Raw genomic sequence first — 15,240 nt, forward strand, 5'->3', positions numbered from 1 at the left:
GATGTAGAGACAGCGTCACAAGCATTGAATGCAGCGTACTAGATGACGTAGAACTAAACCACTTCTTCGGAGAAACAAGAGATTCAAGGAGAAAAAATGAGATGGACTCTTGACCTCACGATCTACCTTGTTGACCTTGCACCTTATTGTCCACCTGCACTGCACTTCCCCGTACCTGTGACACTTTACTCTGTTATTGTTTTTACCTCAATGCAATGTGTAATGAATTGATCTGTATGAACTGTACGCAAGACAAGTTTTTCACTGTACCTCGGTACAAGTGACATTACCACACCAATACCAATTCTGCAGATGTTGGAATCTGGAACAACACACACAAAGTGCTGGAGGAACTCAGCAGGTCAAGCAGCATCTATGGAGGGAAATAAATAAGTCCTCATGACTCCTTATACTCGGTCCTGGACCCGAAACGTCGACTGTGTATTTCCCCTCCATAGCTGCTGCCTGACCTGCTGAGTTCCTCCAGCATTTTGCGTGCGTTAAACCACTTCTCCATCTGGAATGCTTGGGACCTGAACGAGGGCTGTGAAGAGAGAGGGCAAAAGTCGTACAAGCGTTGCATTTCCTGCTACAGCACAGGAAGACTGTTGTGGAAGGGGAAGGTTTACCGGTGACGAACTCGAGTGTCCCCGCAGGAAATGGTCGCTTCGGGATTCTGCATGTGTTCGGTGACAAGCAGCTTGCCACAATTTTTGTCCACAGACTTGGAAAGATTGCAGTCCCCCGCCCATACTGCTCTTGCCCGGGTTGCTAAATGCTTTGTATTTTCCTTTAACCTCAGTATTCCAGCTCCGCCTTGCAACCCCGAATATTTTTATCTCCCCCCCTCCCGGGAAATAATCTTGGAAGCCGTGCAATGGTCTGCAAGCCCAGGTCCAGCAGCGGTGTTGCAGCGAGGGGCAGAGCCTGCGCGCAGCCCTCCTCCTGCGAGTCCCGGGACCGCCTGTCAGTCAAGCAGCTCTCGCGAGGCCGTGGAGCCTGCGGTCGGTGCTGGCTGCTGCTGCTGCCGGTGGCAGGCTGCTGCTTTGCTTCAATGCTCCGCAGTCCGGGCTCCTCCGCACGGTCCGGCGAGCTGGCATGACCTGCAGCGGTGAGTATGCAAACCTGTGATGTGTTAGCATCGAGACTCTGCCTGAACGAAGGACCTCTTTTTCCTCCAACTGGAGCTGCAAATTCCAACCTTGTTGCTCAGAGCTGACATTTAGACCAATGCCACTTCTACGGAAAAGTTGCATTGTGTTGTGTGAAATCAAGTTGTTTTATGAAATGAATTGTGTCATTGGGAAGGATGGTTGCGTCCTGTTGTGATCCAAAAGCCAAAGGTCTGGATTTTTTTTAAAGTGGGTGATTTACTTTTAAAATGTATTTTGTTTTACTTGCACTTAAGGAGACCGAATGACAAGAGTTCAGTTCACGGGGGAGATTTTTGACTCTCTATTGTGTCTATCTTGGTCTTGCCCTTCCAATATCTCACTTAACAGCTGTCTGTCTGTGTACCTTCAATTCTGGCCCCTTGGTCCTCGAAGAGTGTAATCGTTCCACCACAGATGACTGTTCCTTTGATTGCCCTGGTCTGAAGCTGGAGAATTCCCTCCCTGAATCTTTCTACTATTTCTTGTTTAAAATGCTCCTTAAAATCTACTTTTTGGCCATTTTCCATAATGCGTTATGTGCTCCTAAGCCAATTGATAACACTCCTGTGAAATATCTAAGGACACTTTGTACGAATACGAATCATTGAAGGCATGGTTCTGATATCATGTACTTCTTCATGAATGAATTGAAGTTTCATTGTTAGTCCCTTCTGGTCAATTTGTCCCAGCTGCAATTTTTCACGTTTTCAAAAGTAGAACAGAAAGATGAATTTATCTTCCCTGTCATTTAGCAAAGGATTAAAAAGTCACCTGCGGAGGATTGGGGTGAGGAGGGCAGGGGTCTAAATTATTGCCTCTTTAGATAGCAGCTGCCCAAGTTTAAGAAACCAATCCTCGTTAGAAGGATGGCACATGTATAGTGCTAAACATTAACATTTAAGCCATACTGTATTCTTCTTCCCCCATTTTAAGTGTAGGTGGCCTGAGGAATTTCAGCTCCGTTTCTAGTCTCGTTTCTCAGGCAACAGTAAACCCTTTGAGGAATGCCTATTGTGTATCTTCAATATGCAGCACAACAAAACAAGTATGTGCTTGGCATCTGCTATCTCCTGCCTTTTCTTTGGAGGATACGAAATCCTGTTTGTTTAGTTTACTAGGCTCTACATTAAATGAAATTCTTGGGACAGACAACAGCACTTTTAATGTGCTTAGAAACAGGTGTATAAGAACAATTGTGTTAATTTTTTTAAACTTTTTTTTAACCTGTGGAAAGCAGGCCAACAAAAGTACGAACAGATTGTTATTTTAGACTTCAGTATGTGTTCTCATAGGAATACATTTCATCAAGTACTCTACAGAGGGGGAATGCACATCAAGCAAGAAGTAAAAGGGATTAAGTTTTAGAAGACGTTTGAAAGCGAGAGGCAGGTGGTTGGGGGGATGGAAGGGAAAGAGAAAGTAGGTTTGGAAAAGAATTGCAATGGAAAGGAAAGTGGCTAAAACATTGACTCAGCATGGGGTTAATGTGGGGGATCAAAATCACGTTTATTATCACTGTCTTATGATGTGAAATTAGTTGTTTTGCGGCTGCTGTACAGTGCAAAGACAAAAAAAACTATAAATTACAATATAGTGCAAAGAAAAAAGGAATAATGATATGTTCATGGGTTCATGGACCATTCAGATCTCTGATGGCGGAGCGGAAGAAGCTGTTCCTGAATCATTGACTGTGGGTCTTCAGGCTCCTGCACCTCCTTCCCGATGGTAGTAACGAGAAGAGGGCATGTCCCGGATGGTGAGGGTCCTTAGTGATGGATGCCACCTTCTTGAGGCACCGCCTCTTGAAGATGTCCTCGGTGGTGGGGAGGGTTGTACCTGTGATGTAGCTGGCTGGCTCTGCAACCCTCTGCAGCCTCTTGCGATCCTGTGTATTGAGGCCTCCATACCAGGCGGTGATGCAACCAGTCAGAATGCTCTCCACCGTACAGAAATTTGCAAGAGTCTTTGATGACATACAGAATCTCCTCAAACTCTTAACGAAGTAGAGCCACTGGCGTGCCTTCTTCGTGATTGCATCGATGTGTTGGACCCAGGATAGATCTTTTGAGATGTTGACACCTAGGAACTTGAAGCTGCTCACCCTTTCCACCACTGACCCCTCAATGAGGACTGGTGTGTGTTCTCCCGACTTCCCTTTCCTGAAGTCCACAATCAGTTCCTTGGTCTTGCTGACGTTGAGTGTGAGGTTGTTGTTGCGACACCACTCAACCAGCCGATCTATCTCACTCCTGTACGCCTCCTTGTTGCCACCATGTCAATGTCAACAACTGGGCAGGGTTCAAATAAAAAAGAATAACCTGGAATTGAGGGGTCAGAGTATGGCTGGAAATGTTTGAGATGTGTGGCTGGAAAAGATCGCAACAATGAGGGTGAAAATGGAATTTGGAAAACAGATCTTAAAGTCGATTTTCTGGGGCACAAGAAGGAAACATCACTGAGCAAGAACAGTGGAGGTGCTCAACTGCAGAGTTGCGCATGATGACCTGTGAAGATCTTAGCTGGGAAAGGTGGCAAAGGAAGCATTGAAAGAGTTGAACCCTGTGATAATGTCTGTGTGTGAGAGTGTCGCTTTGTGAGGAGCAGTAAATAGGTTGGAAGAAATATCTTAGTAAGGACTCTGATGTGGACTTTAACTTGGGTCAACATTGAATAAAACTTTGATGTTATGCAACACCGGGCATGGCCTGAGTGAGCAGCCGGGGAGGTGGATAGGACTATGCGCCTGAAGAACCCAGATCCCTGGTTTAAAATGGAACTTCGTGGATTCGGTCTTGTTGATGTGAAGTGTTGGAAATTAAGGTACACAAAAAGCGCAGCTGGCTGAAGCCTCGAAATAAGACATTATTCCATGAACATAAAACAGTACAGCACAGAACAGGCCCTTCGGCCCACAATGTTGTGCCGACATAGCTAATCCCTCCTACCTACAGAATGCCCATATCCCTCTATTTTCCTCTCATTCATGTGCCCATCCAAGCCCCTCTTAAATGCCCCCAATGAATTTGCCTCCACCTAATTCTAAATTCCAATCTAAATTCTAAAAATCTTTCATCTCAATAACATTCTGGGTATTTTTTTCTGAAAATGCAGAGTTTAATTGTTATTTTCACACAAGTTTAAACAGCTACAACCCAAATGATTTGGATGTTCACACCACTTCCTATTTTGTCACCTCCCAAAATATCTGCTGATCAGTAGAATTAAGATGCTATCTCTGAAACTGCACAATGTATACACTGGATGTCATGAGAAAACTACAGCACTAATTTACCTACAAGTTTGACAAATAAAATAGAAAGACCAAGCAAAAGCAAATGCGCTTAATCTATGCACACAAAATATGATCATGAAGCTATATGAAGTATACTCTTTGAAATGACCTATGATGGTTTCTCTTCTCAATTACACAGCATTATCTCTGGAGTTTCCCCATAGAATCTAGTATTAGAACATAGAACACTACAGCACAGTACAGGCCCTTTGGCTCACAATGTTGTGCCGACATTTAATCCTGCTCTAAGGTCTATCTAACCCTTCCCTCCCACATAGCCCTCCATTTTTCTATCATTCATGTGGCTATCTAAGAGTCTCTTAAATGTCCCTAAAGTATCTGCTCCCACGACCTCTGCCGGCAGTGCGTTCCACGCACCCACCACTCTCTGTGTAAAAAAAAAACTTACCCCTGACATCCCCCTTATACCTTCCTCCAATCACCTTCAAATTATAAGATGAGATAAGATATCTTTATTAGCCACACGTACATCGAAATACACAGTGAAATGCATCTTCTGCATAGAGTGTTCTGGGGGCAGCCTGCAAGTGTCGCCACACTTCTGCTGCCAACGTAGCATGCCCACAACTTTCTAACCCATACGTCTTTGAAATGTGGGAGGAAACTGGAGTACTCAGAGGATGCCCCCTCATGTTAGCCATTTCTGCCCTGGGAAAAAGTTTCTGACTGTCCGCTCAATCTATGCTTCTTATCATCTTGTACACCTCTATCAAGTCACCTCTCATCCTCCTCTCTAAAGAGAAAAGCCCAAGCTCACTCAACCTATCCTCATAAGACATGCTCTCCAATCCAGACAGCATCCTGGTAAATCTCCTCTGCAAATCTCCTATAATGAGGTGACTAGAACTGAACACAATACTCCAAGTGTGGTCTAACCAGAGCTCTATAGAGCTGCAACATCGCCTCGCGACTCTTGAACTCAGTACCCCGACCAATGAAGGCCAACACGCCATACGCTTTCTTAACAATCCTATCAACCTGCGCGGCAACCTTGAGGGATCTATGGACGTGGACCCCAAGATCCCTGTGTTCCTCCACACTGCTGAGGGTCCTGCCATTAACCTTGAATTCTGCCTTCAAATTCGATCTTCCAAAGTGTATTACTTCACACTTTTCCAGGTTGAACTCCATCTGCCACTTCTCAGCCCAGCTCTGCATCCTATCAATGTCCTGTTGTAATCTACAGCAACCTTCTACACTATCCACAACACCACTAACCTTCGTGAAATTTACACACTTAGTAACCCACCCTTGCACATCCTCATCCAAGTCATTTATTTAAAAAAAATCACAAAGAACAGGGGTCCCAGAACAGATCCCTGTGGAACACCACTGGTCACCGACACCCAGGCAGAATATGCTCCATCTACCACCACCCTCTGTCTTCTATGGGTGAGCCAATTCTGAATCCACACAGCCAAGTTTCCCTCCTACATTTCTGAATGGGCATTCCATGAGGAACCTTATCAAAGTGCCTTACTAAAATCCATGTACACCACATCCACTGCTCTACCTTCATCAATTGTGTTTTGTCACATCCTCAAAGAATTCAGTCAGGCTCGTGAGGCACGACCTGCCCCTCACAAAGATGGAGTCAGAATAAAACACCACAGAAACAGGCTCTTTGGCCTGTCAAGTCTGTGGGGGTCGTCAAGTACCTTCCTATACTCATCCCATTTTCCAATATTTGGCCTATAGCCTCCTATGTTGTGGCAGTTCAGGTGCTTGTCTCAATAATGCAGTAATATTTTGGGAGATTAAGGAGAATCATTTAGTTTAAATTGTGTGTGATAACTCAGGGAGTGAGCCACTTCTTGTTGCACAAAGAAGGTTGAATTAAGTGAATTCAGTCATAACTAATCCCTGAATGCTTATATTTAAATGTTCTGAGAACATCTGCCTCTTCCAACCCCTCCAGCATTGCACTTCGTTGGAGCAGGAGATATCTTAAACATTGCCAAGGATTGATTGTGCTGGATGCGTATTGAATAATGTGTAAAATTGTTTTAACGGAGTGCACTTATTTCCCAACGCAATAGGATAACAACCATCTGCTGTCCGACTGTTTGGAAATCCTGACGTTCAGCACCTGGATCATCAGGGCCCCCGTTTCTGCTCTCCCTCCCGACTCACTGGGGCCCCGGTTCCTGCATTCTTTTTAAACTGACCAGGGTACAAGTTCCCTTTAAACTTACCGGGTTCACTGGGGAAATTTATTATAATACTGTGCAACATCTTTAAAAAAATCTGAATTAAAACCATGTTTTGGGTATTAATAGGAATAATATTTAATATTCTGGAAAACCTGCTAGTCCAGCACCTCCAGTGTGCCAGATAATTGGAATTTTACTGCATCTCATTATGCAAGTTGCATTACCAAGAGGTGTAGCAATAATACTGCCTTGTACTCATTTCTGTTGCAGGTCTGCTTCTGTCTCTTGAGGTAGAGTAAGAAAATGGTTGATGTGGTGTGGCTAGATAGAAATATTCAGCTGTTCTGTATTATTGGACATGAGCATACAGGGATTAGTTATGATTGAATTCACTTAATTCGATTAGTATAATTTGTCTTTGTGTAACAATGATGCTACAGTGAATCATTCCAAGTTATTTCGCATGACTTAAACCAAATGACTCTCCTAAATCTCTTGTATTATTGGTGCTATGCCAGACCAGAACATGCCTTCTCAGCTTTCAGTTTAAACCCTTGATGGTTCTCACTAATCATCCAATGTCCTTTCTTTTTTCTCTACCTCCATGCAATCTAAGCTTCCCTGCAGGCTAATAGGAAAGATTTCCTTGGATGTTTTCCTTGTTCTGCATCATGACCGGTTTTTGAAACCAGTTTTGTCAGATGGTCATAAGATTGAAATAAGAACAAAAATTGCTGGAAATACTCCTGGAGGTCTGACAGCATCAGCAGAGAAACAGTCAACCTTTCATGTCAGTGGCCTTCATTCCAAGTGTTTTTTTTACAGAAGTCCTACTGCAACTAAGATTTCTTCATTAGTCACATGTACATCGAAACACACAGTGAAATGCATCTTTTGCCTAGAGTGTTCTGGGGGCAGCCTGCAAGTGTCACCACCACACTTCTGGCGCCGACATAGCATGCCCACAACTTCCTAACCTGTACGTCTTTGGAATGTGGGAGGAAACCGGAGCATCTGGAGGAAACCCACGCAGACACGGGGAGAACGTACAAGCTCCTTACAGACAGCAGCCGGAATTGAACCTGGGTCGCTGGCACTGTAATAGCATTGCGCTAACCGCTACACTACGTAGGGCCCTGCTAAGACTGCAAAGATATACTTATAATAGGGGGAGTGCAATGATGATATTAAGCAGTCTTGGCCTGCTCGGGTTTGAATTCAGGGGATCACAGTCTCAAAATAAGGAATTGACCATTTCAGGACATCGAGCAGTAATTTCTTCACACGGAGGGTCAGGAAATTTTGGAATTCTTTGCCCAGAAGGGCAGTAGACTCCTAGTCACTGAGGATATTCTCGGCCTAGATGGATTAGACTTTTAGAGATTGAGGGATGTGGAGTTAGTACAGGGGAGTGACACTGAGATTTAAAAAAAAGCCAGCCATGATCTAATTGAATGAATGAGCAGAATGGACGACTCCTGCTATTTAATTTGTTTTGAGAAAAGTTAAAGGTATTTTTAAAGTTGAAGGGGAGGGTGGAAACAACAATGGAAATATCTGTGATGGGTAGAGACCAAGAGATACAGAATGACATGAGTGGCGTTGGTCTGTACTGTAGAGGAGACCACATTTGCCCAGATTTTGTTGAGTGGAGCCCTCTCATTGAGCACTAATTCCCCATTGATCTGAGTTTACCTGCTCTAGACGGTGTGGCTGATCTTTTTGATCTTTATGTCACTTGAGGTTCACACATGACAGAGGGCTCACCACTCAGCTCCAGTGCTTGAGTGGTGAGCCCTCTGTAATGCGTGAACCTCGAGTGATATAACTGGCCACACCACTACTTTTGGAGACACAGGAGACTGCAGATACTGGAATCTGGAGCAACACACAAGATGCTGGAGGAACTCAGCAGGTCAGGCAGCATCTATGGAGGGAAATGCACCGTCAACATTTCGGGTTGAGACCCTTCATCGGGACTGCTCATAAGAAGTTTTCCTCCTCTAGGCGTGACCACTTTGAAGAAGTTTTCCTCCACACCATTACTTTTGTCTGCCATTTTAGAAGTGAAAATGATTAAAAATTATAAGCATAAAAATTTCAACTGAAAGCACTTATAAATAATGAAAAACCTAAAGCAGCGTCAAATAATTTAAAGAAATATAACTGTGATATGTTTTCCTTTCTTTCTCAGAGTTCTACAATGGGCTCGCAAATCCTTTGCCAGATGTGACCTGGTGCAGGATCTAAGACCAGATTCCCCAACAGTTCATTTATGAGGGAATGTGCTAACAGGAACTGCTGGGGAAAAAAAATAGCAAAATCCAGGCCAATAGTACCTTCAGAAGCCTCCAGTCAGCATTGATGTGTGCCTTTTTGTAGCCCGTTGAGTTTTCAGTGTCAAATAAACCTTACATTCATCATTACAGTAGTTTTCAACATTCGTAACAAGTTCAGCTGTAACCAATTCCAGTCACTTTTCTGAAAAATCTGATGTAAACTAACGCTGAAAAGCCTGTAAAGAATGCTTGAAGCAACTTTACATTTTGCACAGACCTATGTGAAGGTGTGTCACTGGATAGTGAATGGTGAAGTGATGTTGCAAAGGCTTCCTGTGGTCTTGGCAACCGTTGTCGTCAAGATCGTGAGCCAGCTTGTATCTACCAGTTGTGTTTTACTTCGAACCGTTCTAGCTCTTAAACTCTTAAGCTATAGAGGATTGAATTTTAGCCATCAAGACAATAATTAAAATCATATTTAGTTTTAAAATCCAGTGCAAGTCATAATGTGTCTAGCTGTTAAATATGTCAACAACTTCAATCCAGTTAGATTTTTTATTTGTGACCATGAGCCTTGGTTTGTAAAGCAAACGGATTAAACCACATGAGGGTATTTGCAGTCGATGAAAGGTATCATAGTGCTGTTACCTCATTGCCTACAGAAAATAGTTCTATTTTTCTGAACAGTGCTGATGTTATAGACAGGAATGTATATACTTTTAGTAAGAGAAAGCATGTTACTTGGAAAGGTGTAACTGAAAAAGCTTTTCACATTGTTATCTACATTTATAGAGGTTGAGGTAGTCAGAATTTTATTGAGCAAATATGTTGTATTTATTCTTAAAGAAGTTTTTTCTTAACCACTGAACAAGAAGTGATCATCATTGATGCATTCAGGAGGAGGAATTGCAGGGAAAGTCCTGGCCCTCAGCAATATTTAAAGAAACAATGCCAACCAAAAGTAATCATGTTAATTTACACTGCATCAAGATGTTGCAAATGCTCATTAAGATATTGTGGTCTCTGCAAGGAAGATGTACGATTATTGTGTATTAATGCTGACCCTGTGCTATGTTGTCCTGTTGATGTTGTTCATGTATCGTTCTTCAAAGCAGTTCAAAGCTGTTCCTTGCCTATGTGATGGTTATGGATTGCTTATGTGAGTGAGAGCATTCGGTGAGTCCATGCAACTTCCAGCATGCACCTCAACGTGATCTTTAGTTTATGGAAAAAGCGGATCAAGTAGAAAGCTGAATGATAGCCTGGTCATGAAGTTTGCTTCTGGAAGTGGAGCTGAAATATCTGAATTGTTTCATGGGATATTTGCATTTCATAAAACAAACCTAATTAGTATGCACAGTAAATCAAGACATCTCTGTGGGAATGTGGGTTATAATACATGCTCTGAAATTTCACAGAATTAAGTGGATTTGAAAGCAGTTTACTAGTGAAAGTCAAGCTCCTAACTTTGACAGGAAGATGTGTATAAACGATACTTGCATTTTATGGAATTTGGAAAACCAATGAATAATATGATTGAGGTTTTCAGGATTTTGAAAGGAACTATTAGAGGAAATAGAAACTTTTTCCAGTGATGGGAGAGTCCTGGCCAAAGGGATGTGATCTTCAAATCCAAGTCCGGTACTGCAGGAGAGAACATAAGAAACATATCTGATATCATGGCTGATACACTGGGAATTGCATTCACACTCTCACTGTCACATGCATGTCTGTCTGTCTGTTGACAGGTTGATTATGTGCCAAGAAGCCACAGGATGGTTGGTGTGGTTACATTAGAGTTTTCATGAAATTAGGGTTAAGGCAAAGTGAAAACATCTTGTTCTGGGAGACACTGTGTGCCAAAAATAATCTACCTTTTCCACACACACCCCTCTCTTCACTTTCCTGCTGCTCTGCAACCCTGAGAACGTGTGAGCATCTGTCTGGTAGCTTTTTGTACAGCTCATTTGGCTAATGACATCCTCAGAACCTTTCACAATTACCAAGATCAATAAGTCTCCATGTGACCATAACTACAAATTGGTATTCAATGTTTAGAAGCAGAAACAGATTCAATTGTTGCTTTCAAAGGTAAATTGAATGGATACTTAAATGAGAAAAATATTACTTGGCTTCAGGAAAGGATCTCGGGAGTGGGATTGAGTGGATTGCTCTTGCAGAAAGCTGGTGTAGGCTTATCTGTTTCTGCAATGTGATGGTTATATTAATGCTGTATCACTATAGGTAGTGTAGCGGTTAGCTTGACACTTTACAGCGCCAGCGACCTGGGTTCAAATCCAGCCACTGTCTGTAAGGAGTTTGTACGTTCTCCCCGTGTGTCTGTGTGGGTTTCCTCCAGGTGCTCCGGTTTCCTCCCACATTCCAAAGTCGTACAGGTTAGGAAGTTGTGGGCATGCTATGTTGGCGCCGGAAACGTGGTGACACTTGCGGGCTGCCTCCAGGACACTCTACGCAAAAAGATGCATCTCACTGTGTGTTTTGATGTACATGTGACTAATAAAGATATCTTTAAAAAGTTATGCATGTAGATGACAGTTTTGATTTCTTTACTGAGTTATCATCTTTCAAAACATTCATGTCTTCTCACTTTTGCAAAATCTTTTCTGCTAGCACTTTTAGCATACTGACGTGTCAGAAGGAAGTACCATGGCAACACCCCCTGTACCTGGTGCAGGGATGCCTGGAGCATTTTCTGGACCCCAGGCTCAGGCAGGACGTGAAGTTAACACAGCTTCTCTCTGTCGAATCGGCCAAGAGACGGTACAAGACATTGTCTCAAGAACAATGGAAATCTTCCAGCTTCTAAGAAACATGCAGGTCAGTGACTAACTTACCCTTATATCGTTTATCCTAGGTCCTGTGACTGTCAGCAGCATGGAACATGTAAGCATGATTAATCAATAAATAGTTGCATTTTGTAGTTCTTTTTTTATGCTAATATCAAATTTGATAAAAGAATAGAAAGAGTGTATACCATCCTTTAAAAGGCTCTTGCATTTTTCAGAGGTTTTATTATTGCTGAAACACATTCTGTAATAAAAATGGGATTTTACATTCTATGACAGGTTGAAGCTTAGGGCTTCTATAAGTCAAACTTGTGAAGTAACTTCATAATCTGCACACAAAATTGCAGGTAAGTTTAAAATTGAGTAGCAGTCGATAGAAATGGATTGAATATGGAATGGTTGAATTATAGGGCTGTTTGCCTGATCAACTGTCTCTGAAATATAAATGTAGGATCTATTAATTAATACTACATGTGTATTGCAGAGGCAGTTCCACAGTTTGTCTGGGCTTCTGTTCTTGGATACATTCAATTTAAGTAGAAGAGTTGATTACAGAGTAGCAGCAGAATAGTGATGCACATTCTCATTTACAACTATAAATTGGACTCTTGAAGATATGTTTTTAATATATCCTAATTACAAAGTCTTCATGTGCTTTTTACTTTCATTGTAACTAGTAGTTTTGGGGATCTGAAGAAGTTATCAAGGTTATGAAAGATTTTGAGATGATCGTTGGTAAGATTGTGTAGCCTGGTTGGAAAATCTGTAACAGGACTTTGTCTTGGGATTAGTACCAGTAGAATGAAAAGAAGTCAGATCACATTCTTTACAAACAGGGTCATTTGACCATCAAATACTTCACCATACTCGATTACAAGGTCATTACCTCACTGAAGGAGGAATTGGATTAATATTTGTAAAAAGACATAAAAGTGGCATCCCTGTACTATAAAATTCCGATAATGTGTGTCATTAGAAATTGAGTGTGTTGATAAATTTCTCGAACTAAGCTGGGCTTATTTGATTGATTTAAAAAGTACCACATCTGAACAATATATCTTACTACCAGCTGAAGCTGTGGGAATTCACCAACTAAACGGTGGACTACAAGTCCCTTCGCATGCATCTCTGCATTTCGGGAAAAGTCACGACTCTTCCAGACTTCCCCATTCCCCCAAACATATTCCTACACACCCCCATGGGACCTCCAATCTAGAGAAGAGAAGCAGAATTTTGGATTATATAATGGAATGAATTCCAATGAATGATTGGTATTCTGATTTGAAGCTATCAATACCATTTACTTCCACCGCTAGTTACATAAACTCCCTCCAGTCTAAAAACTAACATGCATTTCTCTTATTTGCTTATGTCCTATGATCGAAAAGAAACCAAACTTTAGTCGCTCTTTATCCATCTTTTTGAGCAAATTTTATAAAGGTAAAGGACCAGATAGATAATGTGTTCATTACAATGTTGTGTGCTGGAGTTGTACAGCATGAAACAGGCCCTTTGGCCCAACTCATCCATGCTGACCAAGGTGCCTTCTTGAGCTAGCCCCATTTGCCTGCATTCGGCCCATAACCCTCTAAACCTTTCCTATCCATGTGCCTGTCTAGATTTCTTTTAAACATTTTAATTATACCTGCCTCTACCACTTCCACTGACAACTTGTTCCATATGCCCACCACCTTCTGTGTGAAAAAACTTGCCCCTCATATCCCCTTTTAAGTCTTCTCCTCTTGCCATAAACCTGTGCCCTCTAGTTTTAGACTTCCCAAGCCCGGGAAAAAGATTGTGACCATTGCCCCTATCTATACCCCTCATGATTTTATAAAGCTCTATAAGGTCATGCCTCGGCCTCCTTCACGCAAGGGAAAACAGTCCCAACCTGTCTATTTTCTCCTCGTAATTCAAGTCCTTTAGTGCCGGCCACATCCTTGTGAATCTTTTTTGCCCCTCTCTAGCTTAATTACATTCTTCCAATAGAATGGCAACCAGAATTGCACACAATACTCCAAGTGCAGTCTCACCAATGTCTTATGCAGCTGTAATGTGGCATCCCAACTCTTGTACTCGACGCCCCATCCAATGAAGGTGAGTGTGCCTTGTGACCTACCTCGTCTAATTGTGTCGCCACTTTCAGGGAACAATGCACTTGTACCCCTGTGTCTCGCTGTTCCATCACACTCCCAGGACCCTATCGTTCTCTGTTTATGTTCTACCCTGGTTTAACTTCTCCCGAAGTGCATCACTTCGCACTTGTCTGAGTTAAATTCCATCTGCCATTCCTCTGCCCAGTTGATCTAGATCCTGTTGTAATCTTGGACAACTTCCTGCAACGTCCACCACACCACCAATTTTTGTGACATCCACAGAGTTGCTGATCTTGCCATCTACATTCTCATCCAAGTCGTTAATATATATATAACAAACGACATGGTATCCACCACTGGTCACAGGCCTCCAATCTATAAAGCAACCCTCCACTACCACTCTCTGACTCCTTCCACCAAGCCAATATTGTACCCATTTGGCTGGCTCATCCTGGATCCTATGTGATCTCACCTTCTGGACCAATCTACCATGTGGGACCTTGTCAAAAGCCTTGCTACGGTCCACGTAGGCATCATCTACTGCCCTACCCTCGTCAATCTTAGGCAACTCTTCAAAGGAAAACAATTATATTCGTGAGACACAGATTCCCATGCACCATTTTTTATTGTGTGAATTCATAAAATCTGCTCTATTGTGCCAAGCTGTCATGTGTTTTATCTCCAAATTCATTTTATAAGAACCTTTTATATATTACAAGTCCTAGAGCTGTCAGGTGATTTCTAGGATTGAGCAAGGTAATGAGTGCATTAAAAGATTTTCATATGTAGTTTTAGCTCTAGACACTAGGGTGTGTCAAACAACAGCTTAAAATATTCAGCTCAGATTTTTGCAGGGAACTGCTGGCATTTCTCAACCTATATGTCAAGGTCCTATGGATCTTGCTGAGATTACCCAGCATGTATGCAGGGGAATCTACGCACTGATTCTTCGCCAGATTAGACTTGAGGCAGGATCCTCAAGCCCAGTAATTTGAACGAGGATTGTGTGGGCTCCAGGAAGAATAAGGTAATTCGCATTTCTAGTTTGCTTTAAATTTTAAGTGCTTAAGTGTTTCGCCTTTCAAATGTAATTTTTATTTTTTTAAAATAGGTTTTAAATATATCTGAATATCAGAATCATTCTGTAAAACCTGGAAAGCTTTAAGAGATAGTAAATTTAGGGACAGTACTCACAAAGGGTTTGAAGAAGTCTTGTGGGTGGGTCTTGTTCTAACCCACCAACATCACCTATGATATAGTTCAAGGCTTTGACTGTGCTCAGGGCCTTGCCACTCAGCTTGGAGACCATCTGGGCCAGCATTGTCAGTCTTACTGGATCTGGAGAAGGTATGTTTGGGAGAATGGGGAACTTTGGAAGAACTGAGAGTTTCCCTAATTGTAGAGATGCTTGGGAGGGAACTTGCAGTCCACTGTGTCG

At 42.3% G+C, this 15,240-nt stretch overlaps 1 protein-coding gene across 4 annotated transcripts in view; it reads left to right on the forward strand.

Moving 5' to 3' along the window:
* The first annotated feature begins 587 nt into the window (after positions 1–587).
* The window catches only part of LOC127574289 (mediator of RNA polymerase II transcription subunit 30-like), a 61,269-nt gene continuing 46,616 nt past the window's right edge, over positions 588–15,240 (forward strand). Inside the window, exons 1-2 of one of the 4 annotated variants that reach the window (XM_052023172.1) lie at positions 588–1,111; positions 11,531–11,737. In XM_052023172.1, the coding sequence (XP_051879132.1) occupies positions 11,567–11,737 (171 nt within the window). In that variant the 5' untranslated portion in view covers positions 588–1,111; positions 11,531–11,566. Of the gene's footprint in view, positions 1,112–8,814; positions 9,011–11,530; positions 11,738–15,240 lie in introns of those variants that run through there. The other 3 variants (XM_052023174.1, XM_052023175.1, XM_052023173.1) reach the window with 3 other exon arrangements.

This window comes from Pristis pectinata, chromosome 9 (genome assembly GCF_009764475.1).
Source record: "Pristis pectinata isolate sPriPec2 chromosome 9, sPriPec2.1.pri, whole genome shotgun sequence".
NCBI lineage: Eukaryota > Metazoa > Chordata > Chondrichthyes > Rhinopristiformes > Pristidae > Pristis > Pristis pectinata.